At 40.6% G+C, this 17,408-nt stretch overlaps 1 protein-coding gene across 1 annotated transcript in view; it reads left to right on the top strand.

Moving 5' to 3' along the window:
• PCSK2 (proprotein convertase subtilisin/kexin type 2) overlaps positions 1 to 17,408 on the top strand; it is a 111,451-nt gene that overhangs the window by 9,831 nt on the left and 84,212 nt on the right. Inside the window, exon 2 of the mRNA XM_052784141.1 lies at positions 12,426 to 12,530. Coding sequence (XP_052640101.1) covers positions 12,426 to 12,530 — 105 coding nt within the window. The remainder of the gene's footprint in view (positions 1 to 12,425; positions 12,531 to 17,408) is intronic.

Here is a 17,408-nt window from a genome sequence, read left to right on the forward strand (position 1 = left end):
GGTGAATCTCTTTCTTGTATGGGTAGTAAAAGAGGCAGGATATAGCCTCCCTTCTCCTGATGACAGAGGATCCTCCTTTCTGCCTACTCATTCTTTCTGAAACCCCAGTGAAACGAAGGAGTGTGATTCTGACATCCACTCTATGGGTGAGCACTGTCTTTGCCACCTGTTGTGCAACACTGAGTGCAGCAGAAGCTTCTGTTGAAGGTTTTTAGCTGCAGCCAAGATATGGTGAATTAGTTATAACCGTGACTGGTGGATTCCCATCGGTCCCACAGGGACCTTATGCGTACCTGTGTCAATTAATTTTAGAACTGTGTTTCAACTGAATTTAGTGATTTAGAAGTTACTCTGAATGAGTTGTAAAGTGGAACTGTCAATTCTGAATTTGGGTGAGGTAGTATCAAAAATCATAACTGGAACACATTTGCAGTTTTGGAAAAGCTGGTTGTTAATGTTGGTGGAATGATGGTTGTGGATCAGGACATCATCTGAAGTTTGGTCTTCACGCCATTTCCATCTGTTAATTTTTACATTACTGTTTAAACCCCAAAACTTAACAGGCAAATGTACTTTTCCTCTCTTAACTGTAAAACCATTCCATTTCTCCTACAACTTAGATATAGTTCAGAATAAAACCCAGACAGAACAGCAAGTGGATTTTTTTCTTCTTTCTTCTGATGGGGATTAAAGCATTCAATTTCATTCTGTAACATCCCTTTTTTCCCCTTCTAACTGAACATATTTTATTCACGTTAAATATATTGTACTTTGGTAGGGAAACCAGTATTCCAGGCTCTAAAGGCTGAAACATGCTGAGTGATTAATTAAAAACCTTCATTTGCCTTGCTTGACAGATGTAATAAAAGCAAGATAACATATCAGCACACACTGGATTGGCCACAATTTCTGCCAGCAATAAACTTCTGCCATTTATTAATTGATAGTAACAAACAGTAAAAAGACTTATTTCACAGCTGCCTGAAAGGTCAATGAGGTAGGCCCTGGGAGGAAGGGGAAGAGGTGGTGGTGCTATTTTCTTTCCTTTCTCATCATTATTGCTAACACTGAGGCAGATTTGGGTCATCCTTTTTCTTCCATCTAATACAGAGCTCTTGAACCCACTCAGAGTAGTGGTCTCTGTTGTGAAGTGGCACTCGTACTGTTGTGTACTGGAGCCAAGAGGAGCTCTCTCCAATTCATGATGGTGTAAGTAATGGCAGAATTTGCCTCTGACCTGGTCTTGTAATAGTGGGGATTAAAGTCCATGACTTTCTCTTAACAGTCAAGCAACTTTACAAAAATAAGTCAAACAGCAGTGTCCCAATCTCTTTTCCTTGGCTCCACTGAAAATGTTTTTCTTAAAGCTTTCTTGCCCTGCTCATCTCAAGCCTACTATCTTAAGTTTAAAAAAAAGGGGGGGGGGGCAACAGTGTGCCCCCCTGTACATTAATGTCACAGTTTTGTTTCTAATTGTTACCCATCAGCTTCTCTTCCATAAAGCACATATTTTTTCTGGGAATTGACTGCTTCTCTCGGAACTGGAAGACTTGTTCAGTGTGGTCTAATAACAGAAACATCCCTGTGAAGCACTTTCTGTCAATCGGCTATTGCTTGGCAGCCTAGCATTAAACAGACATGGAGAAAAAAGGAAAGAATAAAGGTTTTGAATAGAAAGAGAGCTACAAATCTTCCTTAAGTGTTGGTAAGGGCTAGCATCTTTGCATTAGTGCCATTCACCTTTTCTGTGCTTTCTTGAGTAGCTCTTGTCAGTAACCAACTAATTTTGGTCTGAGCTGCTTTTATAATACTACTTCATTAGAGCTTGAGTTCATGACGTTGCTTTTAGGTGCTACATTAGCTGAACACTTGCACTCATGTTTATGTCCTACGCACTTTGCTACATGGACGTAGATTTTAAGAATAATGCTGAAGTGCTCTGCTGAAATGTCAATGAGTAGCCATGTCTTGCCGCCTCTCCATCCTTGAAATATAAGGATCAGTAATTTGTGGCCTGGGGCACGCTACATCTTAATGCTGTTTTAAAAATAGCAAACTTTATCTCATGGCTTTTATCTCAGTGTTTTTAAAGATGATGGGACACCAGGTTCCTGTGTGACAATAGTAGTCAACCTGTTTGGTTATGTGCTTAAAAGGAGAGACGGGTTGTAGATCAGGAGTGAGGCAAAGCAGCCTTTGTTAGCAGCGCTAGTTGCTGTCGGCAGTATTGATCCAGCTCAGTTAGAAATATACCATGGTCACTTAAATTTGCAGACTCTAACTAAATCAAGCTATTTCTTATAATATGAGTTTTCTCTAAGGCAGATGTACTGATATGAAGACGAGATTTCCATCATGTATTATTTAAACATATTAAAATATTTACCAAATATTTGTTGCTAAAGAGGTACCTGATTGCATACATATGTATTATATGTGTAGATACACCCATTAATATGTGTTTACAGTGGCACTTGGCATTTCATAGTTATAGTTTTATAGCACAGTCTATAGTGCTGTGCAAACATTAATTAAATGAATCCCATCAATAAATAAAATAAGTAAACAAGTACTTATTAGACTATGCCATTTTACATGCAAGGCAACTGAAACAAGAATATAACAGCTGTAATTGCCTGAGGTTCTCCTCATATTAGGAGGCACTGGGGTTACCCGGCATCTCTGAAGAAGACTCTCAGATCATTGGCCAGGGCTAAGCTGTAAGTATTATTTAGGATACAGCTGAAACTCATGTCCTGTGAGTTTTAGTCCTGGCTCTCTCCTACAGCAGAGAGGGAAGGAGCAAATTAAATGGTCCTGGATAGAATGATCTTGGCAAGAAGATTATTTGAGGTGTGAAAACTTTCACAGAGTATTATCATCTTGGGAGATGCTTTGAAAACACTGAAGAATGTTGAAAGAGTGGCAGGATACCCAGAGGAGCCCCATTGTTCCAAGCAGGAGAGAGGCACTTACAGCAAAAGTTCTGTTCACCTTTAGTAATAAAATGTAGAACTAGCAAAACCACTTTTGGGGTACCATCCTTTTTTCCCCTGTATTCTTAAAGCATTGACTGTCACAGGCTAAATGAACTACAGTGGATTAACTGGGTCAAGTACTGACCATCTTTCTGGCTGTGATGTCATTTACACTGCACAGTTGAGAAACAATTCCTTAAAGTCGCTACTAACATGAGCAAGTTAGGAAAGTTAGGTCGAGGGGCAAGTACCCCTAAAGAATGTCTGGAGTCTAATTTCTGTTTGGCTTTTCCTGGTTTTTGGGAGGCTTTTGGGGTTTTCTTGGTTGTGTTTGGTTTTTTTTAACAGAATAAGTAAAATTCTCCCAAATTGTGGAAAAAATTCATTTTGTGCTACTGATACCTGTTTTAAGAAAATTTAATTGATTCAACTTCTGATGGAATTGTATTTACTTTATTATTCTGAATGATGTGTATGTTTATCTGTTGTGTGTGGTTGTTATGGAGCTGCGTAGCTGAATGATTAGAGGGGGCTGTCTCATTTTCCCAGTAGCCATTTGTTGCTGCTAAAAATGACAACATGACTGTTAGATGTTCACAGTGACTTTTCTGGGTGCTGAGCTCCAGGATTACTCAGGGCTTTGCTGAGGTGCTCTTCTTGCAGGATCCTCCACATCTATGTAAGAGGAGATAATGATGATTGCTAAGCCTTCACTTCAGGCTGTCAGCCAAACAGTAACAATCACCTATTTCAGGTAAGGATGATCTGGATTAATCCAGACAGTCAAATGTGAGTGCTAGTGTATAAGCAAGAACATTATCCTCCTCTTCAGATCTGGAAAATATCCTGCTTTCAACAGTGCATGTGGTAGAATCGATAATGGGTTTTATGATTACTGGGGAGTAACAGATGAAACTCTCTAAAATGCACAGATCCATTCACGTAAACTAGAATAACTTTTAAAAGCCTCAAATGGCTTCTCCAATTCACCGATAAAACTATCAGCAAGTCCACGGTCTTGTCACTGATCCCTTACATGACTGTTACCTGCTTGCCCTTCAGTGACAAACTTAACAGCGATATAAATACAGTAAAACATTAAACCTGTATGATTCATTCAATTGCAAATCAAATTCCAAATATTGCAAACTTGAAACCAAACCAATGGAGCAATGTTTTGTAAGTGCTTGGAAGCACTATGTGTGATAACGTAAGAACAAAACTGATGAGAAAATGAGAACTAGACATTTAACATCAGAATTGATCTACCTGAATGTGGACAGCTGTGCTCCTCTTACAGTCTTTGGCATGAAAGAGGTGCTCCTGGGGCTCAGCTCTGCTCATTTTAACATGGCCACCTAAAACAAATTAGATGAATCATGCTCTGGAAGTGCCTCTTTTTTTTTCCATGAATTGTATGGGGAGCTCAGATGAATTCCACATGGACAGACTGGACATGCAAGTGTAACAGCAGTCCACAACAGGTTCCATTTCTTCCATTTATTTCCCTTTATTTACTAAACCCCTCATGTCCAGCTGTTGGGAAGACTGTTTAACCTTGTGGTTGCTGCATGCAGGAGGGACTAGACAAAAGGCTTTGTTTTATCCTTTTGGATAAAATAAAATCCAAAGGTATATATTCTGCAAAGTCTTTGGAAATCACATTTGACTCTACACTGTTTCTAGAGGAAAAGACACATCACTGTGGAGGTGAGGGAACCTTTCAGAAAACATTGGAAACTACTTCTGCTAGCTTGAGAAAGACTTAATAGAACTTTTTAAGAAAGGTTGCCATGTTCTTACAGGATAACCAATATCCTAAATAACACTAACAGATAGCCTTGTTACCATGTGTATTACAATATTTCCATTGACTTCTGGATCTCTCAATCAAGTAGTCACAATCCTTTCTTATTACCACCACCTGTTGCTAATTCCCTTATGAGGTGGTGGGATATGTATATGAAACAGAGCTGAAAACATATATAAGTATCTAAGGCATTTCTGAATTATTTTGTAGGAGAAATATACTGTGTGTTAATCAGTTGATTTCACAAGAATCATGTTCTGATGATGTTTTAATATGAGATTTATATTTTGGGAGTGTTAAAGCTATGGCTAACACCTCCACCTGCCAGATTTGCCAAGATAAGCAGATTAGGCTTTGGTGGAGGCAGCTAAATAAGACACAGGTGCAATGAGAAACAAGCCAGGAAGACAGACTCATAACACTCAGAGCTGGACCTGGCTGTGCCAGTTTTCAGGGCTGTTTGGAGCTTGTGTGGATCCTTATGCTGAGTCTTCAGAGTAATTGTAGCACACTAATGAGAAAGTGTGAAATCCTTGCTTGGGGCTTTGGGGACACAGTGGACTGGATTTCATGTTGGGTAAGCTCTGGCACAGCTTTAGTTCTCTGTGCTATTTCACATTTCTCCACCAACGTTTGAATTAATCCTTTCTTGTTCATGCTTTGTTCTGTGTTATTTCAATGCCTGGGGCTGCCTGTGTTTCTAGCTGGCTCTACTCTTACATGGCCCTTGTCGCTATAGTGAGTGAGTGCCTTTGACTGCAGACTTGGCTCCCATCTGTGTATTTAAAAGTAAAACGATTTCTAATGCTAATTGGGGTGAGGGAAAATGAGAGAAAGAGAGTTTAAAAATTCATATTGAATATTTATAAGCATCCTCAGTGCATTTGGTGAAACTGGGATGAAAAGGTTTCTAAAAGGTTTCTAATTTCTGCTGGGAGGCACTTTGTTGTGCTTCAGCTATAATGGCAACTGAAGGAGTGAGGCCAGTGGGGCCCCTGAGGGCTGCAAGTACATTTGCTTGTGCCAGCTTTAGGTCATATTTTCCGTTGGTGTAATTACTGAGCAGTAATGGGATGAAAGAGCTCACCTGTGCAGATTTATGGCCCCTTTTAAAGTCAGGAGCTTTGCTTGGACTCTGTGGGGGAGACATGTTTTGTGTTATACTTAAAAAAAAAAAAATCCTTTTCTTAATTTGGGGGATGGGTATTGTTTTTTTCCTTGGAGCAGACAAAGGGTTTCTTTAGCACCAGTGTTTGAACCCTTGCATGGCTGGCCATGTATTCATACTAACAAGGAGCCCTGAGGAGGGTCTTTGTCAGCCTGGCTGGATGAGGGCGTTCTGTGAATCTCATTCACTGATGGATCCATTTATGCTGATTTTGGTGACAATCAAAGAAAGCGACCCTGGCATAACTTGTTATAAATCATCTTTTGCTTGTATTTTTAAATGATTTTGCTCAAAAGAAAGTTGTTATGGACTGTTGTCTCAGTTGGTAACTTGTGAAAGGAATGTTAACAATAGATTCAAGTAAGTTGGTTTTAGAATATTACAGTATCGGGGAGAAATCAGTGGAAATTATGTACAAAAGCTAGCAGTGTACTGTAGGGATGCTGCATTACATGATACAGCATGAAAGGTGGCATGGGAAGACTGGGCAGAGATCAGTCCCGTTAAAATAGGATGGGGCAATCCAATCTGTTCTTAAGCTTTCTATGGGCACCATAATTTGCTTGTGAGTGGTATGTAGATAGACCCCTGAAGTGACTCAGTAAAATTTAATGTTCAAGATGAGGAGTCAGTAAAACCTAAGCCTGGGAACCAAGGTTCCTCCTTATTTTTGTGTTGCATTTGTCACCTCTTAAAACTAGTGACAGGCTGTGAATGCTGGACCTCTCACTGAGAGGCAGGTAAAGTACTGATGCCACTGGCAGCTTTATTCAACTGTTCAAAAATTTTTTTTTTTTTTTTTTTCTTTTAGCATTGTTTGCTGCTTTGTAATACCTTTGCTACAGATAGGCTTTTCTGGTCACGATGCTGATGCTTTTACGGTTGTTTTCAATGTTAGCTCTGCCCAAGGTGGCCCCAGTGCTGCTGTTTTAGAATGAGGAACAGTGTCTGAATGTAGTCTTTCTGTGGCTTCTTTTCTTTAAACCCTGCACCATTTTGCAGCTGATATTGATGTCCTTTTGTCATGGTTTAACCCCAGCCAGCAACTAAGCATCACGCAACGACTCACTCACTCCCCCCCACCCAGTGGGATGGGGGAGAGAATCGGAAGGAAAAAAGGTAAAACTCATGGGTTGAGATAAGAACAGTTTAATAGAACAGAAAGGAAGAAACTAATAATGATAATAACAACAATAATAAAATGACAATAACAATAAAAGGGTTGGAATATACAAAACAAGGGATGCACAATGCAATTGCTCACCACTTGCCAACAGATGCCCAGTTAGTTCCCGAGCAGCGATCCCCCCCCAGGCCAACTCCCCCCAGTTTATATACTGGACATGACATCATATGGTATGGAATACCCTTTGGCCAGTTTGGGCCAGCTGTCCAGCTGTCCTGGCTGTGTCCCCTCCCAGCTTCTCATGCTTCTCCAGCCTTCTTGCTGGCTGGGAATGAGAAGCTGAAAATTCTTTGACTTAGTCTAAACACTACTTAGCAACAACTGAAAACATCGGTGTGTTATCAACATCCTTCTCATACTGAATCCAAGACATAGCACTATACCAGCTACTAGAAAGAAAATTAACTCTATCCCAGCCAAAACCAGGACACCTTTGCTTTCAGAAAGGCAAAACTACCTCTGGTGCCACCATGGATATTGTCCAAGGCAAGACCAAAAAAGGACAGTTTGATTTTTCTCTGTCAAGTAGACAAAATGGGATGGGAGCTATCAGCTCTGAGGGAGCCATGTGTACTGCCCCATCCTAGATCAGGTGCCTGTGAGGAACAGGCTACCTTATACCTGATTTTTCCTTCTTGGAGCAGATCAGTAGTTGAGGGCTCAGCAATGGACTGTGTCTTTTTTCCCTCTTTCTCCCTTTCAATACTGGGGAGTGACCACCCAGAAGCAATGCGTGGCAGGGGAGAATTACAGCTGCCTACTTACAGCCCTTCTTCCTGGGAGTGGCATCTACGGCAGAACAGAGTAAATTTCTTGCTCTCTTTTCTTGCTGGGGAAAGATTGTCAGATGTAAGGAGGAGACTGCAGAAAGGCTGGGAACCATGAATTTAACTTATTTTTATTTCAATAATGATTATACCTGCACTTCTTTGGTGGAGCAGTAGTCTGAGAACAGCCAAGATAGCTCAGAGGTACTGGCGCTAAAAGTGTGCATGATATAAAGCGTTTCCTGCTTCCTTCCATACCGAACGGTACATCCTAGCCATTTTGATTTCTAGAGAAGCTTCTTCCATTTAACGAGTTTTCCTTTCCTCCATTCAGCTGAACACTGAATTTTTAAAAGTTATTTTCTGGTCCACGTCCTTTTCAGGAAGGAAGTTAAACAGGATTTCACCTTTAGTATTGTTAATAACCACAAGGAGGCTGCAAATCTGAAGAAAAGGAGGCGGCAGGTGGATATATAAGGTGTTGCTCTACTTGCTGTGTTGTATTTGTGATTCTGGTTTTGCTTGTATGTATTTTTCCCCAGTAATTTTATACAAATATTGCAAGTAACAAAGTACCTGTAATTCCTGAGATTCTCAGAGTCCTACTTTGTATTGGACCATATTTATACATGTCGTGGTTTAACCCCAGCCAGCAACTAAACACCACGCAGCCGCTGACTCACTCCCCCCCACCCAGTGGGATGGGGGAGAAAATCGGGAAAAGAAGCAAAACCCGTGGGTTGAGATAAGAACGGTTTAATAGAACAGAAAAGAAGAAACTAATAATGATAATGATAACACTAATAAAATGACAACAGTAATAATGAAAGGATTGGAATGTACAAATGATGCGCAGTGCAATTGCTCACCCCCCGCCGACCGACACCCAGCCAGTCCCCTGAGCAGCGATTCCCAGCCCCCAATTCCCCGTTCTTATACTGGATGGGACGTCACATGGTATGGAATACACCGTTGGCCAGTTTGGGTCAGGTGCCCTGGCTGTGTCCTGTGCCAACTTCTTGTGCCCCTCCAGCTTTCTCGCTGGCTGGGCATCAGAAGCTGAAAAATCCTTGACATTAGTCTAAACACTACATAGCAACAACTGAAGACATCAGTGTTATCAACATTCTTCGCATACTGAACTCAAAACATAGCACTGTACCAGCTACTAGGAAGACAGTTAACTCTATCCCAGCTGAAACCAGGACAATACATCAAGGCAATAGTAGACCCTTTTCTAACTCTAAATAATCCTCCTCACTTGAATATTCAAGTGCTTTTCAGTAATTAGTTTTGTTACATAATTGCTATTTTTTCTCTGAGGGCAGGAAGCTTTGCTTCTATCTTACAGAAAGAACCTGAGCCACCAGGCTGAGGGCATTATTTCTCCGTGTTACATGCAGAGCCTGCTGCTGCTGAAATAGGAATTTTACTCAAATATGATTCCAGCTTTACAACAAGAATATTACAGAGCAGTACAGGAGCCCTTCTGTTTTCATTTCACTTCATTACATGCACTGTTCATTTTGCTATTTGCTGTTTTTCTCTAGCTCCAAATCAGAGTAGACCTCCTGGAGAAGCTAATAGCAGGAATGTAAACCCTGCTGGGAGCTACCTGTGTCCTGCCGTTTGGTTGCTGCAGAGGAGTTACTGACTCAGTAGCAGGAGTTCATCAAAACCGGAGCACTTCAGTGGTTGCTTGTGGTATTTGTAGATCTCAATGCAAAATCCTCATCAAAGCATGCAACATTTTAGGCCCTTTGCTGGCGTCTGACTTTTCCTGTCTGTACGTTCATTAATTTTAAGGATTTACTGAAGAGTTTAGAATCTTCCTGTAAATTGCTTGGTTTCTGCTATTAATTATTCACAATCCATGATGTTTGACGATGTCATATTTGATGTATTGCCTCACTTAGCTGCCTTCCTCTCTGTCCCTCTGCCAAATTTCATTGAACGAGTGTGGAAACCATACGAACTGTAAAATATCCGAGTTCCTCAAAGATTACTGGGATATCTGTGGAAGGAGTGGAATAGTCTCAGTCAAACTTATTCATGATTTTGTCCATAAATCTGATCATTGTTGTACTAACTGTAATGGCTTTTGCTTATGGTCAGGCTTTAAAAGTTTGCTATATAATATATTGCTTCATTCTAAGTGGCACTAGAAACTAACCCTACACAGAAAATGAACAGTGAATACATGTTACATATTTCCAGATATCTTCAAAATTGCTGAGAATCTTCCTTAATGGAAGAACATCAAGATCAATATTTGACTGGAATTGATTTGAATGCTTGATACTGAGATAAAAAGAAGGAAAACAGCCTGATTTCACTGAGAGAATTAGAGGGGTAATTGGACCACAGCTTGCGATGGATGGTAATGGTTAACATGGCGAGATGGATTTCAAGCTGTAACTGATATGACTATTTAGATTTTTTTTTTTCCCTGCATATTTTTGAGGCATAGAGTAATGTATCTGACATGGGGGAAGGGCTGTTTTTTGGACAGTCAGATCTATTGCCAAACTCTGGATTGTGGAAATACCTAATTACCTAGTTGGTAAAGATGTCGGGTATAGGCTTTTTTTAAGCATAAATCTGCTGTTTAAAAAATGACCTAAACCCAGACAGAATTTGAGCCTCAAGAGCTGCAGCTCTGAGGATGAATATGAAGCATAGACGATTCCTGTGGCCACTGTCATGAGCTTTCATAGCCTCATTTCTCCTTCTGCCTGAGCTGTTGTATTCTTCGCATGGGTATGGAGCTGATGCAAAACATTCTGATTATTTGCCCAGAAAAGCTCTCCAGTCAGCCCTGCAAATCAGCTCCACGGAACCATAATGATTTTGATGAAATCTCCTTAACCTTTTATATACACTTAACAAGAGGTCTCTTTATCAGAACAGAATGCTTTGATTTTTTTTTTAAAGTTACTTTGCATTTATGCATTATATATCATACACAATGGAATTTAAAAAATGAAAATGAAATGCTTTGATTTCATTGATATTAAATGTTTCAATTAACATAAAAAAGGACTTTGTAGAAAAAAAAACAAACTTCACGTACTCATTTTTGGAATGTGACCAAAGTTTAAACTTTCAGAATTCACTGTGAATCTTCCATTTCCACACTGTTCCACATGTATGCCAAAATATATTTGCAGAACTCCAGCAGATATAGTGATAGATTTAATGAAACAGGAGATAATTTCATAGAAGAAAAATTATATTTGTGAACTGTATATACCTGTATACAGGAAAAGAATCTGTTTTATGGCAGCAAGATCCTGCTACTCTTATTCAGCCCAGGTTTTCACAATGAATATTCTGTCTAGATGTCCGTCTCAGTTTTTCAGTAAAGAACTTTGAGCTCCTGCTAAGAGGTTTGCGTTATCATGTAGCATGGATAATAAAAAGGAGAGGAACGGCACTGTCATGGCTGTTCTGGAATATCTCTTTTAAGTAGTTATTTTACATGCAGGGTAGTGTAACCTTTGAAGTTGAAATGTTCACAGCGTTAACATATAACTTCCCAACAAGAGCCAATTTTTTTTCAACTTTTACAAAGAGAAGCTTAGTTTAAAAATATGCAGTTACTTGCTTAGCTTTAAACATTCAACCAGAATCTGCCTATTAAGTTGGAATGGGGAAAAAGCTGTAGAATTTGAGATGCAAATGGAACTTTCTAATTGACTGCTGGACATGGGATGCTGTTCTCCTAAGACCACATCTTTTAGCCTTCTCAAAGCTAAATGTCTACTAGCCTTCCGGTCACTCTTTGCCAATCCTGCAGAGAGAGATGCATTTAATAACAGACATATGTTTTCCTTCCCTGGCACCTGCCTTGGGTGGGGCTGGAAAGCCCTCAGGAGGTGTTTTCTTGCTGCCTAAATGTCTTAGTAAAGCTGTACAAGACTGTTCCCACCTGGACACTGTGAGCTGGCTGTTTTCTTAATATTCTTCGTATGTTCCATTTGCTGGTGTTCAGAAGAAATTCCAAATATATTTTTCGGAGAGTGGAAATCACACTTTCTGCCTTACTGCTTACGGCATCAGCTCAGGTGCATTATAATGGCTCAGAAAAGCACTTGTGTAACGCCTTATTGCTGAAGGTTGGGATGGTTTGTGGTAGTTTCAGATAATTTGCAGTTCATTTTGTTCTTTTATTATAGCTTTTTCAGGAAGTAGGAAATAATCCTGATGTGGTTTGGGAAGCCCTTCAGAAATATTGGCACTGTTGACCTTAAACATAAGGTGAAAATAGTACCAAGTGTATACAAGTGAAGTTACACATTGTAAACCCGTAGCAAATAACTTTAATGCTGCTGGGCACACTTTTCAAAAGTAACTTAGAAGTGACATTCTCAAGAGTGATTTGGGCCCTTTGGCGTAGCTCTTAACAAGTTGTGTTGTGGATTCCTGAGTCACTTCACAAGTGAAAATTTTCCATGTCATCCTTATTAGCAGCCAGTAGCTCCATGATATTTTTTTCTTTCTCTCTCTTCCTCAGCTCCCTTTTTTAGATACTGGATACTTCTTTTATCACAATGGCATTGCCCAGGCCAGGAGAAGACGTAGTCTTCAACACAAGCTTCACTTGGAAAAGGATTCCAGGGTAAGTGTTTCATCATTATGTGTACCTAACATTTTCTTTGTGACACACACTATTTTTTATGAGATTGGGTTGATGATCAAATATGTAGTTATGGCTACGTTTTTTTCCCCCATGCTAGTTTCAAGCTTGGTGACTGCTGTATGCACACACCTCCCAAACAGCCTCATCTTTTATTTTTATTTCACTGCTACAAATACTCTTACATTCTCTGAGATGTATCCTCTCTCCAGTAAGACTCAGTGATGCCATAGTCTCCAGGACATCTCAGTGCACTCTTGTCGCTGTACTGTGGGGAGGGGCTATCCAGGGTACATCTCATAATCGTCCTCCTCCATGCATCCTGCTAGTCCATAGGTCATCCAGCCCAGAATACCTCGTGGTGTGAATGGTGGCATTTTTTCTGCAGTCACTCTGGGACTTTTTCTCAGGGAATAGTGTACACACCAGATGCTAAAAGAGTGTATGCTGTTAAATTTTAGTATTTCTTTTAGAGGCTCTTGCTCACGGTCTGCAAATGGTGTTCTCAGTTTTCAGAATCGTAAACCCCTCACAGAGGAGGGAAAGGCCCCTTTTGCAGAAGGCTACGAGCTGGCACTAGCAAATTCTTTTTTCTTTTCTTCAGAGTTTTTACACCAGTATAATAGTGGGCTGGAGTGGGGCCAGGTAGCACAAAAAGTGTATTTACTGCCCAAAGAAAGTAGATAAGCCTGAGGAATGATATCATGACATCAAATAGATTATTTTTTTAATCTTTCAGTAGGATTTAAACTCTCTGCACTGTGAGCAAAAAAGAGGGGGGAACAATTTTGTTCCAGACAGAATTTTATTGCCAGATATTATATGGTATTGGAACACCTATGAAAATGAAAAATTTAGTAGGAAGAAAAGAAAAATGGGTTAAATAAGATCATAATTGTTGTTGTGACACCAGAACAAGCAAGGTCTGAATTCCCAGCTTAATTTTCCTACTTCTGCAGAAGTTTGAAGTGGTTCTGGGCCCAGGTCCAACTGGGATGCACATGGTTGGTAGCTCCTGCGGCTGGGAGCCATGTGAGTGAACCACACAGGTTCCAGGTACTGCCTGCCCCATCACTTCATCCTGAGATGCTGAGACCTGAATGCTGGCAGGTTCCCTGGGGCTGCTGCTGGTCTTCCAGTGCTGTAATGTACCTCTTCCTGGCCCCCTTCTCTAAAGCTGGTACCAGGTACAGGTGAGGGGCTATGAGGAAGAGACCCATTCAACCTGCCTTGAGTAGAAATTATCAGGCTTCCCTCGTTTTGTCTACCAAGCAGGGATCAGAAAGTAAACCACTGAGAAACCTTCTACAATTAGTGAGTACTAAGCAAATGTCCTGAGAGAGGTGTCTTTCATTTCCCTGAACCACCCAATCTTGTTCAAAGCCATTTCAGAAAAAGAATACAACTAAGCGAGTACGTTGCAAACTAGTGACTGAGTACAGTCATTGTGACTCTACTGGAAATAAATATTTCTGTAAGCCTCTGAAAATTTTACAAATATCTATGATATTTGTATGAATCCACCAACTCTCACTGCAGCCTCGTATTACATGGCTGAGCACTCATGTACTAATTCCAGACTGGCTCTTGCATTGGCTATCTCTAGACTAGGTGTCTGCAGCACTATCAGGAACAGCTTAAATGAATCTACCTTCTAGTTTGGAGATGTTCTCTTTTGCAGTCATCTGATATTTGTGGTCTCTAGAGTCTTAGTTGGCTTCTGTCACATGCAATAAAATCTCGTTTTTGCTGTTAATCTCCACTTCTTCCTGGTGCTGCATACCAATGGCTCAGCTCTCCTTGGCTCCCTCTGATCTCAGGGAATAAAGCCCTGTGTTTAAATAACTAAGAATGTCTCCCATGTGAGGAAAAGGATGATCCTGGGTGTATCCTGACCTGTATCCTGACCTCATGGGTTACACTGGGGGATGGAAGAGGGGTGGAAGCAACATTTCATTTCCACATGTAACATGGTATTTTCTCATCTAGACCTCCTACTTACTCTGTCCTGTTGGGTAGTCCTTGAGCTCTTATGATAGATACCATATACGTTGGTTGCTTTTTGTAATACAGTTTGAGAGCAATTAAAATCATTACTCTTATTTCCCTTCTTTCTTTTATACATGGAGTTTGGAGAAGGCATTAAAATTCCTGTCATATTTGCGTATAAGTGGAAACATGAGTTGTGTTGACAGTACTTAATTTCAAACTCCAAAAATAATTTCTAAATTTAATGGCAGCTTTCTAGACCATTTACATTCAATTTAACTTAGCAACAAATGTCAGCACTGTTATGGTTAATACATTAATGCATGAAGCCAAGAATAAAATGTTCCTGTTGTCAGGCTAGCCAGGAAGCAAACTTCCACCACAGGGCCTTACAAATCTCTCGGGAACCATTATGGTAAATGCTGTAGTTGCTTAGCCCTACCCAAATGTTGTGAGAAAGTGGGTTGCAGTTATTCTGTATACGTTTCACTTTTAAGGAGATTACAATTCCTAGCTAATTTTAATTATTAGTTGAAAAACAGCACAGATGTTCACTCAATTAATTAATGTTCTTTAATCAAGTAAATCCCTTGAGGAGCCATGTCAGTTTTTCAAGAGTCTGGGGAGATAGATGGCAGAGCACTATGCAAACAGGTTACTGCATCATTTTCATGCTTTGCATGTCTTTTAATATGCTCGAAAAAGCTTTGTTCTGTAAAATTCACTCAGTGTTTTTACCAAAATAATTTGGAGATACGCTAAACTTATACAGTGGTTCTGTGATAAACATCATCACTGTCAAGGGGGTGGGAATGGAGCATTATTAAGATGCCTTCCTAGAGATCCAGCAAGAACTGAATCTTTGTTCTGAAGAACAACCTCAGATACAATGGATTTGACATTATTTAATACGTTAGTGTGGCTGAAGCCTGCAGCAGTGCTGGCAGCAGGTGAAGGCATATGTAATAGTGTCATGTAGTGTGTTGTGCTACTGAACTATTCAAGAAAAAAGTGCAGGTGCATGAAGCACCGTGGCTTTTGCTGTCACTACAGTCCTCCCAGGGATCCTCACTGTCAGGATGGTAAATGCCACAGTGAATTGAACTGCTTTAAATGGAGACTGTTTAGTTATTTAAATTACATTCTCTGAGTTACAGAGAACCTTCCAGGAGAGGTTTGCTGAGAAACAACTCTTTTGTGTCAGTTGCAAATTTCCATGATTTCCAGGTGCACTTGTATTTTCTTATTTTACAGTATGTACCTTTGGTGCCAAATAGACTTCGGGGGTGGGGGTGGGAGAAAGTCCCTTAAACTTTTTTACATCTTAAAGCTGGAATTTTTAATGAGATAAGACATAGCAGCAAGATATCCAGCATCCTCCATGCAAAATTGCATTTTTGTCTGCCTTTATCTGTTAATTGCTTTAGCTGAAATTTCTCAGACCAAAAGGTCAGCTATTAGGCTTGTTTGCCTTGGGAAACTTCACTTAAGTAGCTGCTGTACTTTGCCCTGGAGCTGCAGGCAGGGAGGCAGTGCTTGCCATGATCCATGGGTGCATGCAGCTGGGAGGAGGAAACTGCAGGGTGACAGCAGGGGCAAGGGCCCCGACCGACCAAGGTAAAGCCAATGAGGGCCAGAGTAGGGTGGGACCAGACATCATCATGAAGGTGTGGAGAGAATAAGTGGGACAGGCTGGAACAAGAGCCCAGAGTCAAAAAAAAGGTTGAGTGATTTGGGCATGGAGCCAGCCCATGAGCTTAGGAGGACCTGGAGAAGCACAGGAGTAGATTGGAGAGACTGGAAACAAGGTGTCCACATCGACATCAAAGCATGCTGCCTCCTGAGTGCAACTTTAGAGCAAGGTGACCTTTTCCAAGGGAGACTTCCTTGCAAGCAAGGGGAAATACAGCTTCTGTGAGAGCAAACTTCGGTTTTAATTATGAGGAACAGTGGTATATGTTATCAACGTGAGTGCTCTGGCAAAGTAAATCAGAAATATAGAGATACTTCATACTGTTTTGTTTGTTAGGTTTCCTGTCTCTGGAGGTACAGTAGAGGCAGGATGGGAAGCGGAGACCTTTCCTGCTCCACCATAGCTAAAAGAAAACCATGGGATTTGCTTAAGTTTGATTTTCAAAACTGACTTAGATTCTGGCCTTCTGTGGAGAGACTCAGCTGTTTTATTAATAAATGTTTTGAAAAGTGCACAAATAAGTAAAGGAAAGAAAAAATGCATGGTCGTTAAGTTACGTTTCAGAGCAATACTTTTGTATTTTTGCTGTTGTTGGGTATTTTCTGTTAGTAAATAGTCTTCCACTGAAGAGCAAGAGCTGAAACACAGTTTGTTCTCTCAAAGATTATTTTGCTTTCTTTCAAGTTTTAGATAAAACCATTTTCCTCCCACACAGTCTCTCCTGTCAGACAGCTGCCAAGGTTAATCCCACTCGAGAAGGAGGCTTTAATATACAGAGAAGAGCTGAGTCCCATTACTGATATCTATATGCAAGTGCATCTCTGTTGGTGTTGGGGGAATAGATATATACATGCGGCGGGGGAAGGTGAATTGAGAATCTTCCACTGAGAGTGAGTGAGTTTGGCACTTAGATGATGACTTCTTTGGAGATAAACATCCCGGTGATGGCAATTGTTACGTTGCAGAAAGGGACTGGAGAGGGAGACTTGGTTGATACCCGTGCTGGTACAGGAGTCTGGGGAGGGCAGATGCACAGCTTCTTCAAGGCGTAGTCTCTAGGTGCCCATGGTTAACAGTACTCCCAAACTGCTTGTGTCATGGGACAAGGGAAGAAAAGGGGGCTGTAAATGGAGAGGATGAAAGCTTTTAATTAAATAAATCAAAATCTTCCATATCCT

Source organism: Harpia harpyja, chromosome 4 (assembly GCF_026419915.1).
Source record: "Harpia harpyja isolate bHarHar1 chromosome 4, bHarHar1 primary haplotype, whole genome shotgun sequence".
Lineage (NCBI taxonomy): Eukaryota > Metazoa > Chordata > Aves > Accipitriformes > Accipitridae > Harpia > Harpia harpyja.